Source organism: Homalodisca vitripennis, chromosome 2 (genome assembly GCF_021130785.1).
Source record: "Homalodisca vitripennis isolate AUS2020 chromosome 2, UT_GWSS_2.1, whole genome shotgun sequence".
NCBI classification, from domain to species: domain Eukaryota; kingdom Metazoa; phylum Arthropoda; class Insecta; order Hemiptera; family Cicadellidae; genus Homalodisca; species Homalodisca vitripennis.
In genome coordinates this window covers 111,051,883-111,077,962 of record NC_060208.1, presented here as the reverse complement: position 1 = coordinate 111,077,962, position 26,080 = coordinate 111,051,883, and the positions used below count along the sequence as shown (strand labels likewise).

The 26,080-nt window shown below is 33.3% G+C and overlaps 1 protein-coding gene across 1 annotated transcript in view; it reads left to right on the top strand.

The window, feature by feature from the left end:
- Positions 1 to 21,836: 21,836 nt before the first annotated feature.
- LOC124354599 (repulsive guidance molecule A-like) overlaps positions 21,837 to 26,080 on the top strand; it is a 127,377-nt gene continuing 123,133 nt past the window's right edge. The window contains exon 1 of the mRNA XM_046805178.1: positions 21,837 to 22,594. Within this exon, the coding sequence (XP_046661134.1) occupies positions 22,554 to 22,594 (41 nt within the window). The 5' untranslated portion in view covers positions 21,837 to 22,553. The remainder of the gene's footprint in view (positions 22,595 to 26,080) is intronic.

Here is a 26,080-nt window from a genome sequence, read left to right as displayed (position 1 = left end):
CTACGTTATGTGTAGAAAACTCGGTTGCTCCGCCGCGCTTAGAGATCGTGTCTATTGCATCGTAATGTACTCAATTGTATACCTGATGAGACAATGAGACTACCACTTCATCTATTTTCAGGTGTCTCTGACGTCGAAACAATGTAAATGTTTCGTTTTGAGCTTCTTCGTCGTCGACTTTCTTTGGATCTCTCCAGACAAACATGACTCCAGATACCAGGAGTCAAGTCTGATGCAGCGTCAAGTACCAGACGCTGCAATAAAAGGAAGGTGAACTGGTGCTAAACTTAAAATTCAATCTATGTGGTTGTCATCATACTATTGGTACGTTTACAAATCAACTAAATGCGAGTACTGAAATAGTTATTAGTTGCCTTTCTAAAGTAGACAATTCTTTTCTAATGGTTATTAATTTACATTACTTGCTAATTAAAATCATTCCACACGGCCAATTATCTTAATAGCATTGCAGTAACACTCAAATCCGAGAGGGTAAAATATGAACATATCCTTGACCCCAGGACAAATAACAATCCTTCACCAAGTCCTCAATCTACACGCAAAACTTTTGAGCCAATTTTCTTTAAAATAGCCTCAACACTTTCTGAATTACCTTGAATAAGATTATTTAGTATTTAAATTTAAATTTAAAAAATCTTATATACAATTAATATTTTTATATTGTTTACTTATGAGCTAGGGACAACAAGCCTGTTCAAAAATACACATCAATCTCGTGGAAAATCTGTTCAAAAATAGTGGCATCCGGATAATACCAAAGTGCCCTTTTCCGATTCTTCATGAATTTCCTAGTTTCAGGTAGTGTATTCCTTTAAAAAGGCGCTTGAGTTTCGGAAATAGAGCAAAATCAGATTGTGCGAGGTCAGGTGAAGCAGACATAAAACGGTAGTATGTGATTTGGCCAACATCTGAGAAATAGCTGCAATCCCTCTAACGCTTCCTTAACCGTGATCATTTACAATGTAGTGTTGTTACCGTGATCATTTACAATGTAGTGTTTAGATTTAAATCTTTCACTTTTAAATGAAAAATACTTATAAGTTTTTACATAGTGAGAAATTTTAAAATGGATATGCCTATTTAAGGAAAAGAGTAGATGTTATGAACCGCCTTAGGCCTGTAGGAGATAACAGTAATGTAGAGCGCTCCATAAGTCCGCCTGTTCGCTCCAATCGTCCAATCTCCGGACCACGGACCACGGCTCACGCCCTCTCTACTCGTGCAGGTGTGCTGATGATGCCATCGCCTTCCACCCGGCTCGAGACCATCTTAATATTCATCTCCGGCTGGTCTGTTATTAATGATTTGGTAAATCCGTGGCGTGGGCTAGGTATCACCCGGGGCGGACATAAATTACCGGCTACGGGGAGGCGGCTCCCAGGTGTAATGTCCGATAATTTGGAACCCCTCCACATTCCACGAGATGGAGCTCGGACTCTTGGGGTTGTCGGGGATGACTGGAAACCGCGGTAGCTGTAAGCTGTTGTCGCAATCCTAGTGTGCAGATACCGCTGGTTGCGGTTCGTGCGGTCTGATGCTCCGCGCCGCTAACCGCTAACAAGCTGTCACACGCTTAATGACTGCAACAATTAAATGTCATGTCTTAATGTAAAACTGTGTCCTTGAACATTCACTTGGTAGCGCGACACGTATACACGAGGCCAACAAGTAACAAGGGCTGTTAATTAAACTAGCATGACATCGTAAAAACAAAACTGCACATGAACACCTTAAAGATTGTTTATCACTTTTGAGAAAAATCCACAGTGAAGAAAAGTCTCGGAATTCGTTATTATTGTTATTGCCGTGAGTGGCAGAAAAATCTCAAAGGTTGGTATATGTGAAGTTACTTATCTGTTAAATCACATGTAACAACAACATAGATGCAAGAAAAATGTGCAATGCTCTTAAATGTATATGAAATCTTGTATATCCATTCTACTTATTACGTACGAATCAACTTAAATCTTACTCCTGAAGTAAATTTAATCCAATGTGTACTAAAAGGTTATACAAGTAAGATTTCTGTATTTATTTCACCTTGATAATCTCCCTTTTTGTGAAAACTTGTAGAAAATGCCTTTATTAAACCATACTTATGAAATGAATAGGTTAGTTTTTTTTAATTGTATAGATTTCAATATATAGGTAAACAGCATTGCTATTCAGTATCTATAACATTAAAATTGTTGTTTTTGTTGTTTCATCTTTCTAATTTCTTCAAGATTTTTAAAATTGCTGCACTTATGTATATATTTTTGGAGTTCTACATCTGAATTTTCTTAACTAATTGTATGCAAATTTCTTCGAATTCCTGCTATAAAGTTTGTCTACTAGAAGCTACTTTGTTAATTAACTTATCAAATTCATAGTTATAGCAAATGTGAGTTTTAAAACGTATAATTATATCTTTCGTCCATCCATACCATGAAGGTAGTCATTAATTGGAATTCATAAATTTAAAATGAATAAAACACATAAAGCGTTACACCAAATAAACAAGTGTAACAAATAACTTCTAATTAACTCACAGATATATGGTCAATTTGCTACGCATATTCAACTCAAAATTGGTTATACGTCTACATGCTATAAATTTTGCAGCTTCGTGCTTTAATCGTGGGCAATTCAAGTTCCTAGGTTGGCATGCGTGGAAGACCAGACAACAGTTCACACATGGAGTGTTGGCAGTAACTCTCAGCTGATTACAGGTTATGTCAGCTGACTCGCGTCCAATCAGTTAGAATTGCACGTTGTAACACCTGAAGTGAAACGAGTTGTTTATTGCAATTGGCGTGGTGGAAAATTATGATTTTCTTCAATAGTCTATCGATGAAATATATAGCCGGGAGGGGTTACACAATGTTTTATCTTTATTAACTTATAAAACTGTCACAACAAACTAAATTTCAACAAAATTTGATCAAATCCTGCTGTGTTTTGGCATTTTTCTTAGATTTTCCACGAATGTCTGATTTACAAATCAGACATGTTACATCATGGACGAATTTGAGATGACTGATATTTAGGGTGGTGGTGACCTAACTAGCTAGTATTGCTACTATATATTATAGCCTTTATCGTGTTTAGGTGAATTGTATGAACAATATGTTTAATCAGAAACTAAAAATTTAAACATTCGGTATTTATTTTACAAGTCGCTCGACATCAACCCATTGACGGTTTTGAGAGGAACAAATTTTAGACTGAATAATGTTATCTATTTTCGGGTAAAAAAGGATAGAAACCCGAGGTTGAACTTTAATTTCTAATTAACTAGTAGAACTACAATATTGTGGGTTACTATATCATTTAGCTTGTTTATTTCTGCTAGACGCATACAAGAGACAACTTACAAACAATAACTTATTTTAAGGTTTTTATATCAACAAGAACGAACAAAATTACCGGTTTTGGTAATTATTAACTAAAATGCGATATTGAAAATTCACAATTAAACAATGTGTGATCCTACTAAGATCAAAATTGTGTGCAATATTGGAACAAGTGTGCGGTTTTTAATATAGAATTAGATTTTAATAGTCATAAGAAAAAGGTTATTATTTAAATTAACATGTTGACTTTTATTCTTGACCGGGCAATTAAAAAAAATCAGAATTGTTCTCCTTATGGAGCTCTTAAAGTCATTATCTTAGGTGTGTAATTTTATTAATCATTATTTAAGACCTTTAATTGTTCACACAGATTTAATGGAGTAAGTTTTTTTGTTAGTTGATCGCGATCGCCGTCTGCTTGTCTGAACGCACAAACCGCCAGACTGTCGTCGACAGTTTTTTCTGGGATATGTTTTAAAAATATGAAATTTGGGCAATTTTATATTCAGACTCAAATAACAATAATTAGCTTAACAGTGTTAAATTTATTCAGCATGTGTATGCCCTTTAGTATTGCCCTTTAGAATTCCCATGGGCTTCAATGATATTGAATCAGGTAAAAGCCATTCTGAAATCAAATATAATCTAAAAAATATGCATACCATAAAAACATTACTTTGAAGTTTTTCATAAATATAAACATGTGATTCGTTCTAGTCGTCTTTCACCTATATATTGTAAATATTGATCCTTAAATATTACTTTAGATTACTGCAATTCCTCATTGAATGAATGATCAAAGTTTATTTTGGAAAAAGGTACCGTACTGTAAATGGCTGTAACAAAAAAATTCTTTTGGTTGAAAACATCAAGCAGCCAGACACATTTATATGATAATAATTATATTGCATGTTTTAGTAAATGTAAAAACATTCTTTATCTGCTTAAAGAATACTCAAAGCGTTCAACGTCGCACATGTTTGTTAAGATATTTCAGAGATACATTTAGTATGAAATATTAAATTCGGTAGTTGTTTAAACATACATAATAAAACCTAACAATTACAAAATCGTAATAATAATATGTGTGTCATATACTAAAGATCATAGTGGACTTGATGATCTACCAACATATTTTTCTTCGTTCGGTGGTGAACATGCCTATGTACTCGTAAATGTAAAAACTAGAAAGCAAGTTGTTGAATTGCGATTTAGTTTCGAGGTGATGTTAAACATTATAAGAATTGTTTACTGAACGTCAACTGAGGGTAATAACTATAACAAGGCAACAAGATTTGCTAAAATATTGCGCTAAGGTCCGTCAGTAGTACTGTAGTTCCTAGGTCTGGCCGTCGGATCGCGTTGTGAACGGTTTATTCCAAAGAGAAATACATCTAACTATTCCCACATTAAATGTAGGTATTTCCTATCAGGTATCATTTATCGTGTAGTACTTTAATTAGTAAAATTTAATTTAATGAGATAAATTGACAAGTAAATATCAGTAATTTTTCTAAGAAAATTTGTAAAGGGTATTTGAATATAGAATATTTATTTGGCGTGGTTCAGGGGAGACCTGTAAATAATCTAGTGACCATGGCCATAATAAGGGACAATCGGGCGAAGCCACTCTTCAGCTCTCTTCCAAAAAATATCTTTGCAAGTAAGATTCAAAAAATATTACATTGCAATACCCTAAGCCATGTGTGCAGTGTCCTAGGATACTAAATACTAATTAAACTAGAGAATAAAAAGTTTTAAAGCAAATGCCATTACAACCCCACATTTAAGAAAACGTGTTTTTGATCACCGGCGTTATTATTTTGATAATATTATGTCACGGCCCAACTAATTTTTTTTTTTAAATTGCCATTTGATAACTTGTTATTTTTAACAGTTGTGGATATGATAAATAAAATTAAGAATTATTCCTAGGACGTTTTTGAAATAGATTAAACAAATTTTATATACATAAACGGGAAAAATTTAATTAGGACAAAATTAACCCTTCCTACACGCGATAAAGTTTAGCAAACTACACTACCTCCTGTACTTAGTGCAGGACAGGTGTGCCATGGGAAATCCCAGTTGTGAATCGCTAAAATACCAAAGCTTTGGCCCTCTAACTCACCAAGGATCCAGTCATTCACCGAGATAATCACACGCAAAGTAATCTATTCGAAGAAAGCATTATTTTAGAGATTTACATAAACTTCAACTTGGAAGAAATCACGATTCACGCCAGTCCCTACACTTGAGAGCATTGCCTTGATGGTTAAGTCTACTCGAGAATTGCAGTGTCAACTTGTCATGTCAACAACTCAAGAAGAGAGAGTAAAACTAACATGTCATGTGTAAACAACTTTACTTCTGAGTTGGGACAAGATTCGTACTGTACTGCACGGATGGAATAAAACAAGCCACTCTCCGTTATCATGAACTCAACAAACATCTCTTTTACTTTCGCTCTCCGGTTTAGTTATATTTCATCATAGCTAGTTGCACTTATTAACTTATATTTATAACGTATTAAAATATATAAAGCTTTGTGTCATACCTCCAGGTAATCGAGTTAGACTTTACGATTTGCTTAAATGTGTTGTATGCTATATTGATAGTGGAGTATCTTTTTAATTTTTCTCAAACTTTTTAGTTACAACTGTGTGAATACATGATATTAATAAATAAATCTGTAGTGGAATGCTAATTTATATATATATATATATATATATATATATATTAAAATCAAATAAAATCATTTATTACTATGTATACTTTAATCGATTATTAAAATTAAATTTGAATAAATTACATGTTTAATTTAACTTCAAATAAAAAATAAAAATAAATGATTTCATTTTCTTTGAATAAAAATAAATATTTAGAGATTATTAACCATTAAAAAATCTTTTAAAAAGGTTAATACTTCTTAAAAAAAATATTTACAGAAATGTAGGCCTATAATTCTAAAAAAATAATAAAATTCACATTTAGTGCAATTCTAAAAATTTATTGAAGTTGAGTTAAATATTTAATGGCATTTAGTAGCAGAATGTTCGTTAATCCAAATTTCAAATATATATATATATTTCCTTTTTGAATTATAGATAATTTTAAAGATCTTTGAATACATTAGGTCTTTATGTTGGTGGAGGTACACCTTAACCACCCTCTTATATTTTATAAAGGCAGCTGTTTTTAAATGTATTACAACAAACTAAATAATCTTTTGAGACCTCTGTAAATTGATGAAGAGATATTTCTTTTAAACTGTAACCTAATGAAACCCTGTTTTCAAAACCTACAGTTTCATATTGATTTTTCGATTACACGAAAAAGTAATAGTGTATGTATACTCATTATTTTTATTACGCTGATATTCTCATAAATACAATATAAGTGATTTGCAGGTTAATAATGACCATTTTCCTATAGGGTAATTATTGTTTTAGTCATAAATACTCTGTGATGATAATCCTAAGAATAATTTTCTTCGGAGCAGGAAGACGATCAAAATAAAAATCTGCGTTTATGTTGACACGATTGTTATTTATGTTGTCAAATTCAAAACTGTTGTCAAATTCTTCTTTATAGTCTTATTTTTTTGATAATACTGTACAAGATGAATTTTTATAAATTTTATAGGAAAACATAATTTTATTTAATAAATGGGAAGGGGAAATCATTCCACGGATAAAACAAGTACTTTAAAACATTCAGACCCTCATGTAAATGAAAGTTAGTACGATATAAATGAAATCAAAATTAACAGAATTCAAAATAATTTGACAACAATCTCGTTCAGTACGACAGCAAAATATAATGTGGAAAATATGTTGTTTTTTCTAATAGGAATTTATAAATAATCCTGCCATGACAAATGCACAGGAACAGAATATTTTTTATAAGAAGTATTTTTAACAATAATGTCTAATAGGTATTACATCCGTTTTTTAATTATTATACAAATTTAATTTTAATACATAAACTATAGTTGATAACAAATATAGTTTTTCTTAAATAATTCACGATAATTACTGAATAAATTAAATAATGTGTAGAAAAACACAAGCCAATTTATAAATACGTTTGATACGTATCAAATCAGAACTATTATTATTTTTGTATCTAATATCTACTATTTTTATTTACTGTCTAATTCAATATTAATATTCAAATTGAATCAATAATTTTATCTTTCATTTATTTTTTTAACAATAATTACTTATATGTGTAACCAACAAACAATTACTAAACGTTATAAATATTAATAGTTGATGATTTTTAGTCTAGTCATTCAATGTTAAAAACTACAGTTTAAATGAAAAAAAAAAATAAAATGAAAAATGACTATTTACAGAGGCGAAGTAAGACTTAAAAGTCCTCTCTACCACTTAACCTCCAAACAAAATAAACAAAAGTTTAGGTAACAAAATAGATATAAAATTGTTATTTCTCAGCGGTTCTGTATGTTTTTGAGCGCTGAATCAGCACAAGCTGAAAAACAGCGATTTTTCATTGATACTGCGAAAATGTTCAAAAGTTCTTCCCATCACGTACAGACTAGGAAATATACAGGTTATTCAACTTGGAATTTTTAGTAATCTAGTAAAATAATGTATTAGATTTCTAAAAATATGTTTCCCCTTATTTGATACTAGCAGTTACCGGCGCGGCGGCTTCACACGCAATTTCGTAGATTTTACACATGTATGAACAGTTCTGGTTCGAGTGAATTATAATTCGGACGCCAATATTGAGTTTGCCTTTTCAACACGATTAAGAAAATATGTTAACACGCATATATTTATTTATAGTCATTGCAGATTACTTCGATGTTAGTAGTTTTCCCCATAGCTGATTTTGCTTCTTTCCCGATCAAGAATATAGTATATACATACATTCACAGATCAGAGAAGCTTACTTTTGTCAAAAGACAACTAATTGGCGTATTGTAACAGCTGGCGTTTGTACATTAATTCAAAAGCAAAAGTCCAGTAAACTTTCATCTAACATGGTTCTTGCCGACAGCTTCTAAGGTAGTCTTTGGTGTCAAATTAAAATAAATAAATAAAAATGCCTTTATTGCAAGCGTTTTTCAGTATAACAACTGCATTACAGAACACCTCTTGTCATATCTTACACTATTTACAATACTGGGAAATAAAAATAAAAACTAAAACCTATATAAATTCTGACCATCTTATGTTTTAAGGCATTTTGTACGTTATATGAGTATTTACCTAATCGCTGAAATCTAAAACGGCGTGAAATAATTGTTAATCCTTAAAGAACGTACTCACTATAAATCCAAACAAATTGAAAATAATAAACTATGTTAACACAGAATAGTTGATTACAATATACGTGCTCCTTCAATTAGTATTTTAACTTTAGAGACCAAGATGAGATTTTTTGCTACTTCAAAGACCAGTGGGACGTAGCCAGGAAGGACTTTCATAATAAAAATAGACCTATATTCATCTCAGGGACCGTAAAACTGTCCATATAAAATTTCAAAACAATCGGTTGAATAGTTTACGCGTGAAAGCAAAACAAACAAAAAAAGGTACTTTTACAATCTTAATATTATTATGATAACGATAGGTTATCATTAGAAAGGTAAAACTAATCACAAACATTACGTTCTTATTAACTTACCTTTTTGCTCTTTTTTGTTGATGAATGTAATCCTATTCCAGTTGTTTTAGTGTTGTAATTTCCGTAATAAACATTTCGTTAAGGATCTTCCAGACAACAGAACTGTTTTGAGATGTATGTATTTACTAAACCTATATTTTATGTAATAATACAAATAATAAGAGTCATTCTTGAAACACCTTCCATATTTTTAGAAACTGATACAATAATGAAATATGTCAAATCCTCCATAAGTCTTTTATACAAAGTCAATATGAATTTTTAAATATCTTGTCTGGATTAACTGAAAAATGTACCAAAGTGATTATTGATTTCTTGACTAGTTCTTTGGCAAATAGATTTTTTTATTTTAATTTCAATTCTAAAATTATGATTGGTTTAGATTAACTAACGGTTATTTCATTTTTTACAGCCATTAGTAATTCCACTTTTTTGCCACAGTTAGGATTTCTTTTTTATATTACTAACTAGCTGTTACCCACGGCTTCGCACGCAAATCTTAAGAACCTAAGTCCTTATATTACTTAGTAAAAGCAATTATGCGCGATTGGCTGCGGGTAACAGCTAGTTCGTCAATAAATTCGTAGTATTTTATAACGAAAACTCTTGATTTTCAATAAAATACCAATTACAACCAAATACCCAGATACCCACGGCTTCGCACACGATTTCCTACAGAAAAATTGGGACATAGGAGGCATATTTCTTTTGAACGTCGTTATTACCCTTCTGAGATAAATTATAGTCACTGAAAGATACTCCAAGCTCATGATCTATTTAAGATTTAAATGTTAAAACAGTCTCAATATGCACCTGTGAAATAACTGGAATTTTTCTCCAATATTCTATGATTTTTGTATACAATTGAACTATATTAGACCATCGTGGACAGAAGTCAAAAAGTTGGAATTCATTAGCGCACATACAATATAATAAATGATGGCGCTCAATGTAATTTTGAAACGAAAATAGGCATATTTTAGGTACATATTATTACAGTCTAATGATTATGAGCTTCAGATGTTAAGCGAAATTGCGTATGGTTTTTATTTTAGGCTTTGCGCGTGTATCACTTCTGGATCAAATTAGTTATATCTCCGATGCCATGATTGAGCTTGCTTTGTTGTCTCGATCGAGAGAATATGTACACACGGAGTTTCGAGAACCATACTTTTGTAAAAAAAAAAAAAAAAAAAAAACAACTAAGGTTGGTTTTATAACATTCTTTATATTTGTAGCCAACGTAAGATAGTAATTTTGATATCTGCATTGCTCTTCTGATCAAGCATGAGCATGGTTTATATTAGATAAATATTGCAGTTAAAGGTGGATTTTTAAGTCAAATTTGAATTGTATTATCTGGATAGTAAAGTCTATGTTTAACAGTGATTGCAGAAACAGTTGAAACAAAATTTGCTGTTTCTCTTAAGCTTACTCTATGCTTTCAAACTATAAGTGTAAAAAAATTTAAAATAATAATTAAATTATAAAAACATATATTTCTTTTCTTTTTTTTTCTTCTCTAATTGTTAGCTCTAGGCTAGTAAGGTCTTCGGGAAATCCCCCATACCGCCTCAATGTACTATTTGTTTCTTGACGTAGGATTCTTGTAAGGATCTAGGTTATCTTCTCGCTAAGGGTCCATCAGCTTCCTAGGTTGAAGCACCACCTTATCCAGGTTACATTTACGTTACCAATATGCAGATAGTTACTTTGTTTTAAATAAATTTCTTAATTGAGTTCAGAAATTGAAGTAATTCTTTAAAAATCTCTAAATCGTTTGAACTGAGAATTTTAGTTAAGTTTTGAATATTCATCCCATACTTATTCTTTATTAATTTTAAACCTTGGCTTCTAGCATGGTCATATGCAGGGCACGTAAAAAAGATATGTTCCAAAGTTTCACTATGACCTAAAGTACATCTCAGACATAATGGAGTGAAATACTGACCAATAGTATATAAGTTTTTTATTTATATTGGCGTGACCAAATCTTAGTCTTAGAATGTTGATTAATTTCCCATCTTTTCATTTCAACATTTTTGAACCATGTTATATTTTTGGTATCGTTACAACAACCTCTTTATACCATCGAGCTTTATCTACTCCCATAAACAGATCGTTACTTTTTGAGAAGTATAATTGTTTTTTGGTACGCTTTGAAATCGTCTATGGATATATGTAATTGTTCTATTTTAGTGCCATCTTTGATTGCCTCTTTTGCTAATATGTCAGCTTTTTCATTACCTGAAATACCTATGCGACTTGGAATCCACTGCAGTACAATATTTTTCTTCGATTCTAATATTTTGAATATTATTGAGAAGATTAGATTTTGTTTCGATAAACCTTCAAAGCTGTTTTCTATAGCGCTTACTGCTGCCCTGCGAGTCTGTTAATATAACAAAATCATTAAAGTCTAAATTATTTATATATTCGATACATTTTAAAATTGCTATTAGTTCGGCTGTATAACTTGACGAATACGGGTTAAAGAGTAATTGACCTGATATATTGAGCAGCGGAATATAAAAGGCAGACCCCGTGCCATCTTTTTGTTTTTGAACCATCTGTGAAAACACACAGATAGTCTTTGTATGTTGTGTTAAGTTTCTGTCTTATTGCCTGCAAAATAACTTTTTTCATTTTGAAGATTCTTATTAATTGTACACTCATTGTTATCTGTTATATTTATACTGGTGCTAGGTTTTTTCATTACTGCCAATCATAAAAAGAGGTTCTTTAAAATCCCATTGATTTTTAGGTTCTTCATTAATAGAGAAATTAGTGTTCAACTGAGAAATGTTTTTAAATGATTGTAAAAATAAAGGTATCTTCTTCTTTTCCCAATACTGCATATCCATATATGTCGAGTTTAAGTACACCAAACCGAAATAAGCAGGATGCTTACATTGGGTAATAATCTTGTAGATTAATCTTTCAGTCAACATATTCTTCTTAGACTTAAAGGTATTATTGCTGCTTTCTGCATGCAAAGCTATAATTGGGGGTAGATCTGAAAGCTCCAAGTGCAATTCTTAATGCTTGATTTTGAACATTGTCTAGTTTATTCAATTCAACTTTGGCAATGTGTCCATAAAGAAAGCAACCATAATCTAACTTACTTCTGATAAGACTTTTGTAAATCTGCAGTACAAATTCTGGATGCGCTCCACTTGTTCTGCAACTAATTGATTTCAATATATTTAAATCCTTTAGACATTGTTGCAATATTTTATTAATATGAGTCTTGAAAGTAAGCTTATTATCTATTAAAAACACCCAGAATTTTCATTGTATCAACTAGAGGTAATCGGTGTTCCTTTATAAAGTATTGTAGGTCCAGGATCAACAACTCTTTTTCTGCAAAAGATAATTATACTACTTTTCTGGGCATTGAATTCCATGTGTAACGTTTCAAAATATGTAACTAGATTGCGTATGGCTTGTTGCATTTGCGTGTGTACTACATCATAATGTTTATTTGAAGAATATAGCAGAATATCGTCAGCATACTGTAGAGATTTAATATGTGTCGGCAAAAACGAATTTATGTCTGATATGTATAAGGAGAATAACAAAGGACTAAGAACACAACCTTGAGGTAAACCACTGTTACTAACTCTAGTGCAGGTAAACCTAGAATCAATGAAACTTAAGTGCCTGTTGATAAGCCAGTTGTGGCAATAAACCAAGAATTTAGGTGGAATACCTAAATTAGACATTTTATTTATCAGTGCTGGTATAAAAACATTATCATAGGCACAGGATATGTCCAATGATGTAGCAACAGTAGTTTCTTTATACGACAGGGCTATTAAAATGTCTGTTATGAAAGTAATAAGATAATCACTGCAACCTTTCATTTTTCTGAATCCATATTGAGTGCTAGGAATTAGATCAAATTTTTCAATAAGCCCATTCTAATCTGTTTTTGATCATTGAGTTAAAAATTTTAGCAAAGCAAGAAATCAATGAAATTGGTCTATACGATTCCTCCAGATTTTTATCTTTAGAAGGTTTAAGTAGGGCAACGACCCTGATGTGTTTCCAAGTTGTAGGAATGTCAGTATATCCATTCCAGACATCCATTAAAGATTTCTAGGAGCATGTTAAGGGCATTAATTGCGACAAAAATAAATAACATATATTTCTTTTGTCGCATTATATATGTTTACAAAGAACAGCTATTTAAATTTGAAAAGGCTTTTTCACTTAATAACATATGTTTGCTGCAATGCATTTCTTACGGGTATTTCTGTAACTTTTAGAGACCAGTGGGGCGGAATCCTGAATCGGGAACGGGATAAAAAGTATCCTATGTCCTTCTCCCAGTTCTTAGCTACCTCCTTACCAATTTTCAGCCAAATCGGTTCAGCCGTTCTTGAGTTATAAATAGTGTAACTAACACGACTTTCTTTTATATATATAGATATATAATAGATTTTTTATAGTTCTTGTAAGTATTCCAATAATGCTAGTAATTTTACATAAATGCTAATTTGTATGGCGTTTGTAAATATGTCTTGTACTAGTCTTGTAAATTTTGTATATTTACCTACAATTGATCCAATAACTTTAATTTTAATTGCATCAATGCGAAACAGTTGTTACAATTTAGTCTTAAAGTAATATTTTGTTTATTCCAATGCAAAAAGAATACACCGGGAGAGGAGAGGGCTGTACGAGTAGTTATTATTTTTGAAACTCTAAAACAATAGGAGTACATAGATTCTTCCTTATAAATGTCAATCCTTCGTATATACAAAATTCAACATTTACTATAGAATCACGAGACAATAATTTTGTCATTTTGAAGCTGATTGTGAAACTTAAGAATTGTATTAGGAATAATGATCAATAATTTTACTGAAGTCTACAAAAGAATAGTTTATGGTTGTCTTATAAATTGTTTTTCTGCTTGCAATATCTACATAATCAAAACAAACCCTCTTTGTTTCTACGTTTTTCACAGTTTCTTGTAGATTTATGTGATCCTCACCAGAGAAAGATGTAAAATGTGGCTGTGGAGGAATAAAGGCGGCTTTCTCGATTTTAAAAATGTACTACAAGTTTAACTTTTTTATTGAAGAGGAACTTAAGGAACCAGATAACATTCGCAAGCCAACCTCAGGACATTTACTTTGTTAACCAACAGCGTTTTAATAATATTGTACTTGTAGTTGTTGAGTTTAATGAAGTCATCTAGTACATTTTTTCCTTGAGTCATGAATCGCCTAGAAGGTCGTCCCACCCCTGCAGAACGTTGCAGTACGGAAGCCGTGTCTCCAGGGGGAGGGAAGGGAAGTATCACTTTGAGACAGACAATAATTACGGAAGCGCCAGTAATTAGAGGCGTGTGCTGTAATTAGGACTCATACGTGTGGCAGGGCAAACAGCATTAACAGAGACACCTTGTAGTGGGCTGTGAGCGAGCGCAGCGACCGGCAAAAACATTCATTAGACGCATCGCACGGTAAGTTAGCTGAGCACTCGAATATATCTCGAATATAACTCGAAAGTATCGAATGTTTGTCCCCATCCGAATAGTCAATTAGTTGGAAACACCATTCGGTTACTTCTATCGATTTAGAGAATTAGCCGAACGAGTTTTGTCCTATTAATATGGAGAATATTCGGATATCGAGTATTCGGATGTATACAAACATTCATCTGTAAAGAATTCGATAATTTTGAGTATGTTACCTCGATAACACAGTCTCGAGTGTTTCCCTCTCGTCACGTGGAGACAGTAGCGCGCCAAGCGGATGTTGACTCTGTAATAGAGCGCCAACGCAGGTGGTATAGCATCAATAGCTAATTAGTAATTAAGATCGTCGCATGGTTAATTACTTGTACGTGGTACGACAAGCCTATACACCGGTGAATAGGAGTCATCAATCCATCTAACGTTGTAATTACTGTCATCTAATTGAATTTAATTAAATGACAACAAATTAAGAGTTATCTGCAGAAGTGGAGCAATATTATCTGAATTGTAAGGTAGAAAGAAAAATTTGAACTCCGTTCTAAGGTACAGGAATGATTTATTTAATTCTTTAATTAATAGTAGTATCATAAAATAATATTATTTTCCGTAACACTACCAATTATTGCAAACTGATCTTAGAAACATGTTAATTTTGTTATGTTTACATTTATTAGGTGTTAAAGGTTCAATAGTTAGTTTCAGTGTTGTATTTTAATTACAGAAACAGTTGATTTACATAACAGCTTTCAATTACTGTCAAATTATGGGCCATTTAGTTTCCACGTTTATTACTAAACCTTCCATAAAATAGTTATTTCTTAACCGATTTTTACAAATGAGGTATCTTTGGAGAGGAAAAATAATTTTAAAACTTGTTTGTGTCGTGTACAATTTTGACAAAAACAGTGGTTTATTATACGTTTAGTAAAACAAAAATTAAATAACGTCCATTTAAAAAATATATTAAGTCTAATTTAAATTTTTTTCTAGTATAATACCTTCTGACATTGGACCCATTTATCAAGTTTTGAAACAATCGTACAGATAACAACAAAGATAAAATTGTTTTATAAAAAAAAACAAAATGGCGTATACCTGGTAAACGAAGTGGTAATTGGATAAGAACTTTTCTTCATTTTTAGCTTAGAATTACACATAGAATCTGAAAATGCATAGCAAGCCCAACCCTTTTTGTTAAACCCTGTATACACAATTTTATTATTAATGCTTTGTAAATGGATACATTTAAAACACAATTGGTATGGACATGTTATAGGGTTAATGATAACATAAGATAGATATTTTCTAAAGAGAGCAGAACAGAGCTCTAAAAGGCTGAGAGCTACGAGAGACCTGATCCTGGCAGAGGCTGGCAGGTGCTAGATAGTTGGAGCTTTCAAGGATCAGGAGCTGCCAGAATCCGGTACCTAGCAGAGGTTACCACCTTCATGAGACCAGGATCGTCAAGAGGCTGGAAGCAGCCAGAAGTTGGGAGGTCCATGAAGTTAACAGCTATCATAGTCTGAGAGCTGGCAAAAGCCAATAATTACAAGATGCGAGAAGCTAAAACAGCCCTGAGGCTGCCGAAAGCTGGATTCTGCCAGAGATCTTAAACTGCTAGTGGTCTGAACCTGCTAGTGACTGGGGTCTGCTAGTGACTAGGGTCTGCTAATTGCAGAGGCCTGCTAGAGACCGGGACTTCTGAAGTCCAGGATCTGCCATGAGATGGGAGGTTCTAGAGACTGATAGCTCTCGGAGCCTAGAGTCCCAAAATTAGGGAACTCACAATATTTTAAAAAATATAGGAGCTTAGAGTGTTTTAGAGTACCATGTTTACGAAGTACAACCACCTAAAAATTGTTGTCCGGTGAGCCAAAATCTGTATATTAATTATTCGGATTCGACTCTTAAGTTTAATACACGCAAAAGGAACTACTGTTAAATAACAAATGTCTAGTGCAACAATGATTTTTAGTGTACGGGTCCTAATTATATACCAAATATAAATTTGAACTCTGATAAAAACCTAAATAATGTACAACAAATACAGTTTTATTTTGGATTGATTTTATTTTCCATTAAACATTAGAATTATTGTTAGTGTAATTTTTCAGATCTGAGGAAACAAAAAAAGGTATAGATTGACTATACTATCTGAAATGCGTTGCTTTTAAATTTTACATGAAAATTTCCGTTTATTTCTTCACAATGTTGTTTTCAAGTTTATCGCTTTTTTCCTTTTTCATCTCTCGGGACAATTCACATCAACATCCTATATCACGTGACTTTACTTGACAAAGTAAAGAATTGTATTTTAGAAAAAAATAGATAAATATTAATACTAATTACAAATATAATAATCGTGCCCGTTATATAAGTATCACCGAAATGTATTGGCATAATTTTGATTCTGTTAGCTAGTATTGTGTATCAGTGCATAATTATGAAGATAAATATGCACTATAAAATATCACATTATGCTCGTTCCATAATACGTTCAGTTGTAATCCTTTTTTTAAACCGTAAGTAACTTTCAAGTTTAATTGCTGGAGTGAACTGCCATTGTGAAATATTTGCGTAGATTTTAAATTTAAACCGGTGTCCTTGATGTCTAGCATATCACTTATAGCTTTAATTGGCTGGTTCTCTTTCTTCCTCCTGCACCATGACATTTACCCAAGAAAGGAATGAGAGGTCTTATTAATTACATCAATGTTGTGATCCGTTGACAGAATTAATTTATTTACTGAGTTAGTAAATAATATAATACGTGCTACATCGATGTTTAATAAGTATATGTATACTTACTAGAGCCCATTGCGCCTTCGTCCGTTTTAGGTTCAATTGTAGGATTTGCAGGAACCTTATATTGGTGTCCGACTCACGTTCCATTCATCGCTAAAATCCGTGAGATATCCAACGAAATTCGCCGTTTTCGCACTCTCTCCCACTGCACCAGGCAAGTAATTTTGAGGGTTCAAGTTAGGATGCTATCGACAGTTTTCAATTTTCAATCCATATTTTAAGCTGTAATATCGAATATTTACGAGGGATGTTGAGTTAACGTGAGTTATATCGCTGTTTTCAACGAGTTATCGCCATTGGTTATGAAAACAGACGATAAAACTCATCTTGAGTGTATCTATAGAACTCGTGTAGGACCATAATGATAATTTTAATGCTTTAACGACTCTGATCGCGATAATAATTAATTGTCATTCAGAGTATTGCGGTTTTTTCACGGATTACCGCGGTTACGCTGTAAAATTGTTGAAACCGTTTCTTAACGAGAAATCAAGAAGTAAGACGAACATGTTTACAAAGCTCCGTATAAATCCTTTCTGTAATTTCGGAAATTTCGTGATGTGCCAGTCAGTGTTATATACCTTTTATCTGTATACTAGCTGTTACCCATGCCTTCGTACGCAACTTTTAAAATCAAAGTCCGTAACCTACTTAGTCGCACATATAACATAGTATGAGTAAGCATACGATCAGGTACATGTTATTTCAGTGTTCGTGGTTAGACGATCAGGGTTGAGGGGCTAACTCTAATGTCAAGTTTTGAGCGTATAGAAGCATTTCGGGTTGAAATTAATTATACTTAGCCTACCGATACCGATGCCACAGCCGAGTTTGCCTTGTTGCCCCGATAAAGACGATATATACATATGCAAGTCTCGGAAACCTACTTCTGTTAGAAAGGGTCTTCTTACGTCTCTTGCAATCTTCTTCCTGAGATATTTCTAATGCCATAGTTGAATTTGCCTTGTTCTCGGGATGAATAAAATATACATACTTACGACTAAGACGTCTACTAGGATAACAAAACTTCTACTTCTGCTCAAAAGGGTCTTCTTACGTCTCTTGCAATCTTCTTCCTGAGATATTTCTAATGCCATAGTTGAATTTGCCTTGTTCTCGGGATGAATAAAATATACATACTTACGACTAAGACGTCTACTAGGATAACAAAACTTCTACTTCTGTTAAAAAGGGTCTTCTTACGTCTCTTGCAATCTTCTTCCTGAGATATTTCTAATGCCATAGTTGAATTTGCCTTTATCTCGGGATGAATAAAATATACATACTTACGACTAAGACGTCTACTAGGATAACAAAACTTCTACTCTTGGTATAAAGTGGACATCCTTAGGAAGTTCCTTTAGATATTCTTGCACATAAGTATTCACATTTTCCTTATTAAGGTGGGTGTTATAACAGTGTTTTAATAGTATTAAAAAAAATTTAAATCAAGTATTTAAAATTCGTTAAATGTTTGTTATCGCTACTGGCTCAATCTGAAATGAAAGTTAAAGGGCATCTTTGTCTTTGTTATCTGCGTTACTATTAATCAAACACATATTATAAAATTAAAACCTAAACAAATGTTTCAGTCTCTTTGGGATATATCAGCTCGAACAAAAAAAAGTTTAAATTAGTGCCAACAGCTGTTTAGTAATCAGTTAAGTTTGGATTAAGAAACATAAATATTATCATTAAAATAGTGGTTAAAAGAATTAAACATGTGGTTGTGCTATCATAAAACAATGTTTACTCTAAACAGTTGATTACATTAAACAGGGTCTTTCAATTAATATTCCACAATCTAGAGACCTGGGATGTTACGTTATCTTAGAGACCTGCTAGGCGTTAAGAATGTCCAAGTAAAATGTCAGTAAAATCGGTTTTTTTGTTTTGCTTTCACAGTCTGCCATGTATATATATATATATATATATATATATATATACACTGTATATATATATATATATATATATATATATATATATATATATCCATTGTTATCAATATTCAAACAGGTTAAACTCCTTCATACTTACAGAATGACAGTTTTTGAGTTACCGCCAACATAAAAAAGTTAAGCTGGTTGACAATATTATTGAATGTAGAGTAATAGATTCCAAAAAATAATACTAAATGTTTGATTACATTAACACTTTAACATTACATGGCAATCGTCATATAGACTGCTTTAATTATTAGTCTAACATTTTCCATACACCCTTCCATCTAATAATCCCTTTCTAACATACAATTCACACATTAACTCCTCTCAGGCACAAAAGTTGTCCCACTCTAGCACCCAGTCAGTCGCCATCTCTGCGGTCTCCCGTGAACTCGTCTGTACTGTAAAATGCGTTTGCAATTAACGTCGTTTTCAGACGAGTTTTAATTGCCTTAAGTGTTGGGGCACTTTCAATAATGCCTGTGAAGGAAAACGTTCATGTAATAAGCGCATTAACGCTTTCGAGAAATGTAAAACGTTCATGTAAGAAACTCATTAACACTTTCGATAAATGTTAGCACATCTTTGCACATTATGATCTCAAAACTTCAAGACCATTCGCATCCAAAGATGATATGTAATATATCTTATTATTTATTAGCTTATGCGCCACAATTCTCAATTTCAAACATCACTATAATTACTATCGATAATAGCAGCTAGTAATAGAGCATAATGGCCTTGCGTATTGATTTTAACAAAACTTTCTGTATTCTCTTGTATACAAAGAAAAATGGTTGATATTAATTTTGGATTTAGAACTGATTTATAGCCCTTGAGTGTAGCTTCCATTAACCCAAACTTCGTATATAAAACATTTTGTGGACATTTTACAGGTAAATAATTTCATGATGTACAATTTATTAGATTAAACAAAATTGCATTGCATAATCGATGGAGCGTCTGCAGTAACAAGAAAGAAAGCAACAGTCTCACATCGGTGTTCAGGATACCGTGGAAGCCCGGAGCATTTCTTCAGGTAAAGGTAAAGAGCTGAAAATCTATGACCAAGCGGTTGGAACAATGGAAGGCAGCTCCGGTGTATTCGGCGGTTGTGGTTGAAGGGCAGGTTCTGCTCGTGGTTGCGGTTTCGTGTCTGGTTCTGGAACCAAACTTGATCTGAAGAATGTCGAAGCGTGTGGTCCCGAACCAGGCTATTCCAGCTTAATAGATCATTAATACAATGCAACAATTTTTGTTTATCTAGTATTTTGCCCGCCAAATTCAACCAACCCCACTTGCAAATTATTGTATTAAAATTGAAACTTTCTCTGTAATTTACTACTGTACCTACTTACGTCCCATAAAAAAATTGGTTAAAAAATGCACTGTATTCAGATGCTTTTTCTATTATTGCATATTGCAAAATTAAGTTTTAGGTCGTGTTTATGAATTTTACCTTAATGTCTAGCGTATTCAAGATAGTGGGAGGTAGTTACCGTATAAAAAGTGTCGTCCATATCAAATTCGATAGTAATAAATTTCAAATAGCAACTTTTCTTTTATTATAATAGACTGTTGTCAAGGGCATAATACAAAACAATCCAAATTTAGCAACGTTTATTTTATAATAAATGTTTTTTAAATTATATATTTTACATTTATGAAAAGCACAGGTCATAATTTAAAGGGTCCAATTTTCAATATTGGGCGTTATTACTACTGTCTTACTAAAAAAACTTAATAATTAGTTATACAAAAAAATTAAGTACAGAAATTAAGTAACAACTCCTACTGATCAAATGTTTTGTTTAATAAAGGAAGGTATAATTCGACATTTTTTAGAGCTCTGGAATGCTAAAGAAGGAATGAAAACGTAAAAACCTACTGATCTTGCCGTACCAGTAAAGTCAATGTGTGTTTAATGCAAAACATTACTATAACGACTGCATTATTTTATACAGCAATGTAACCGTGCAATGATGGTATTATTAATTCCTAGGCGTTGTCAAGTGAACCGATATTCCGTAGTAATGTTTGGTTTCTAATCGCTTTTATATCAGTAAATTTACTACCGTGTGTTTTGTTAAATCTATTGTTTACTAGTGAAGAAAACGAGTGTTCAAAGATGATGCAGTTGATCAGGCTGTCCTTTCGTTTATAAATAAACAGCACGCAACCCGACCAGAAACATCCCGTCCGCAAAACGACCAGACTGTAATGTTGTGTCCGCTAACAACCGTCCTACAGCAAATTCGCAATTCCCATGATCGTATCGTGCAAAACAAAGAAGCCAGGCGCGCAGCCGTATTTCACACTTCGCGGTCATTTTGTCGTAACGCGCAGGCGCAGACTCGGGGCATGCGCAAGGCGCGGGAGGCGGGCGAAGGGCTATCTCGGTGTCAATCAAGGGCAAAGCGAGAGTTGAGCGGGGCGAGCGGGTAACACGAGCCGCGGTATTTTATAAGGTGTCGGAGGATTGTTTTTCTCTAAACACTTGTAAAACATTATTGGTGACAGCAGCGGCCGGTCCGGTGGAGAGGGAGGGGCGGAGTCTGGAGACAGACGGTCTGAGGCGACAGACACGACACGGTGTGCGCTCAGTCGAACTCACATTGAACTTGAACTCGGTTGCGTCTCTGTGAGAGATTCGGTTCACAATTTGGAACAAGCCCAAGCTGAAGGTTTTTTTGGGTTTTTTGTATTATTATTAAGTCCAAATCTGATTAACTCTTCGTCAACGCTCAGCTGATAAGATAAATTCAGCTGACAACGTAGTGATAAAGTTATGTTTTGTAAAACTTGCACTCAAATCTGATATTTAACGCGAAAAAATGTCAAAATTTTCCACTGAAGTTCTAATCAGCGTCTTACTCTTACACTAAGTAGAATCGAAGGGCACAGAGTTCGATAAGGAATCAGATAACCTCCACGAGCCTCTTTGTCGATAAGTCCGCGTGGATTTCATCAAGAGCTGCCTACTACGCACCGGGAGATAACGGACATTCTCGACCGAGAACTGGAGATCATACTTCAACATCAAAGTAAACATCGATATCGGGGATGAAGTGGTTGTGATAAGACTGATCCGAGTGACAAGTGCGTAGACACAAACAACTCGAGTGAAGGTACAATGTTTCTATTGATCGGCAAGGCCGGGGGCAGGGGTGGCTAGTGGACTATCCCACCCTCGCGCATGCCCGGGTGAAAGCGAACCCTGAAACCTCCCTGATTGATAATATTTCACTTAGTGATGTCAATGTTTGCGGGTTTAGTTTGATCTCAGGATACGGCAACATGAGACACTCTCCTTCTTCTACTCTCCCTTCTGACCGCACGTGAGTACCGACTAACTCATTCTTTAAACCTCTTCTTAATAGACTATTTGAAATAATCAATTCATGTACTGAAACATGGCCCTATAATAGTGTACCCCATGGGTCGTTAGTGGTTCCAGTGATTTCAAAATGTAAACAGCCATTATAATTAGTTGTTTCTTAAAGATAATAATATGTTGTTCGGTTGGTAACTGTGCCAACCCCAGCCGTCACAGCCACGATCACCTGATCACACTATCACTGTCCCTGTCACACCTGTTTCGTCCCACGCAGCTGGTCGCCTTGAGATCCACGTACACGACGCTGTACGTGTGACGATTTGAGATGCAGTTGATGCACTTACGAGTACAATGTCTCAGATTCCTGTTTTTAAATCTTGCAAATTTTTTCTACTATGCTCACTTTGACTCACTTGCACTTGCCTGTGACAAATTCTAATTCAATAAGGACAAATATTGTATGAAACGTATGTTTAATTATAATTCTTGCAAAATGCAAAATATCTAAATCTTATTTTTTGCGCTGGTCACAAGGTTGTATTGTTAAGGCATTACGCAAACAATTATTAGGTATTAAAAAAGATTAACTTCCCTATATCCCGAGATCGAAATTTGTTTGAATGTCACCATAATTATAGACATGAAAAATACTCTATTTGTAGTAATTTTTAAATTTTTGAAATAACAAAAATCTGTATAGATACTTGGACGTAGACATACTGAAATCTTTTGAAGAATTCCTGATTGTATAGGATTACTAAATACGAGTATAATGAATCTAACTGGATTTGTCTATTAAGAACCCAGCAGGTCCTTGGTTAAGTCGAGCCGATGCGATATGTGTTCGTCTGTCTGTCAATATGTACATGCGATAACAGTCGATAGAAAGATTCTAGGAGCAATGAAACTTGGTACATAGGTTACACTTGGTACAATAAAGAACTTTATTGATTATAGGGTCAATAGGTTAAAATTAAACTACAACTAACATCGTAGTATTTTCTCCATTGGTTTTATAGTAATCATGATGGCAACGGGAAAATCACAGAATGGGCAAATTTGCAAACAAACTGACTGCAATCACGTCATGTATTCATGTGACATAGTAATACATGAGATGAAGTTACTTTATTTCATTGGTTGATAAGACTCTCATTACGTTCTGCTGGGCCGGGCCCTTCAATACTCAGTTCTATCAGTTTATTTTTAACGCAATTTTTTTTTAAATTTGTTACTGTTTATTTTTTCTTCTGTTACAATATAGTGAATCATCGTAATGGTATCCGAATTACCAACCAATTGCAGGTCATGTAAAATTTATAATAGTATTTATACGTGTGACTAAATTGGGGTTGCTGAACTTATTATAACAAGGTTTTAATTGATATAGGCTACCTTAAAACTATTATTGTAAAAAAATAGCTACTAATTTATAGCCTTCCTCGAATCATAAAATAAAATATGCGGAATCAGATATGGCGAACGAGATCTTATATTCACGACAAGTAAACAAAAATAATTAAGATTTAACTTAGAAATTTATTTCAGAAAATTAACCTGTAAGATAATATCAGTGGTGTATGATGGACAATATGTTCTAAATGTTTACTGTATGCCATCAGAAATGACTTAAAATTCTTATTTTAGAAAATGGAAAATGTAGGAAGAAATTTTTTGACATATCACTGGAATGTTGTGAGTAGTCCTTTGTCGGGGCTGCCAATTAGCAAACAAGGATATCTTTCCAAGGTGAGATTGAAACTCCAGGTGTGAGAATTGCAGAAATGCAAGTGCAAGGTTATTGCCGACTGCAAGTAGCTAACCGGTTACGGTTGTCTCCGCAACTAGTCTGCAGGGAGCCAATAAGCGAATGAATTGTTATGAATCTTTTATAGGGCATTTTTTGTTGTTATAACACTGTGAGATTGCTCTGAAACAGACGCTAAAGGCACTTCGTGGGTTGGAAGCGTGAGGTTTCTACAAGGTTGGCATTGGAGGTAAACTTTATGAAAATTCCACCCAATAGTACATTTCTATGCATTTAAATTCTTTAACATTGTGACTTAAAAGTACGTATGCGATATTGGAGGGGTGGAAACATTTCATTTTTGCCTGTCTATCAGTTTATCTGTCCGCACGTTATCTCGAAACAAACTGACATATAGACTTGATATTTTATATGAAGCTTTTCTCTAAAGTTAAAAACACTTTTTATTTGGCTAAGCGTTAGCGAATATTTTTACATTAAGCTTATGAGTTACCATGTTGGCAACGAGAAAATAGCAGAATAAATAAATTTGTAAACAAACTCAATGCACCCATAGCAGATTAACACTTGTAACATATTAAAACTTGTATCCTAACTGTACCAACCCATACTGTTTAACGCAGTGAATTGGTGTGTAGGCTTTTATTATTCAAACAAGTATATGAAAACTAATTTAATGAAACAATCTTAATGTTTCACGTGACAGGATATGTCGAGAAAGATTTCACATATAGACTTTAAAGTTTGCATGAAAGTTAATTTCTACAAAATGAATTCAATAATGCGTTATTTTTGCGTCATCATTTTTGTATGATTGCCTTTCTCTCTTTCAGTCCGCAGGACATCTCGAGAATCTCAGCGAAGTTGTGTGTTCTTAGAGTAAAAAGAAAAACATGTTTGAATGGAAAGTCATTGTTAAAAGTTAGTGGCATGATTTGATTTCAGTGCACCCTTGCGTTGTAACACCCTCCCTAGCTCACAGGAATTTTTATTATTTCCTATTTGAAACACTGAAATGAAACTTAACTTATGAACATAACTGTAAATGTGTGGTGTGGTTAAACATCTCGAGAAAGATTTCATGTGTAGATCTTAAATTTTGCATGAAAGATTTCTGCTTACAGAATAATGAGTTCAAAGTTAAAAATAAGCACAAACTATTTAGACAAGTTTGTAAAATGCATATAGAATTTTTTCAGCTTAATTCAATCACTGATTTCAAGTAAGATATATTTCAATTAAATGTTAGACTCTTTATATTTTAACTGTCTACAAATTAATACATTTTAGTTTGAATCTTAAACAATGTATTGTTTAGATTTTATAAAACCAAACTTAAGCATTAAGTATAAGCCGTTTTCTTTGTCAAAATAGATTACTTCTTACTTACTCTCTTTCTATTGAACAATCACAAAATGGGGTTCCTATTTGAAAAATTGGGTTGTATGTGATATATTTTAGAGATAGTTAAAAATGAGCTCTCTTCAATAAAAAAACATTCCCATAAACGTGTTTGTACAGAATATAAAAATAGCAAATCTTGTACGAGATCTTTGTGAGCTGTGGAGGCCTGAGACGCACTGGAGCGAGGGCGGGAGCAGGGAGCATTCTATACGATTGTCAGTCATTTAGTTCTGACACATCCGCTGGACGTCCACTTGCCTTGTAGATTGGATGATTGAAGAACGCTTATGGACCGATGGAGACGAGCTATTAGTG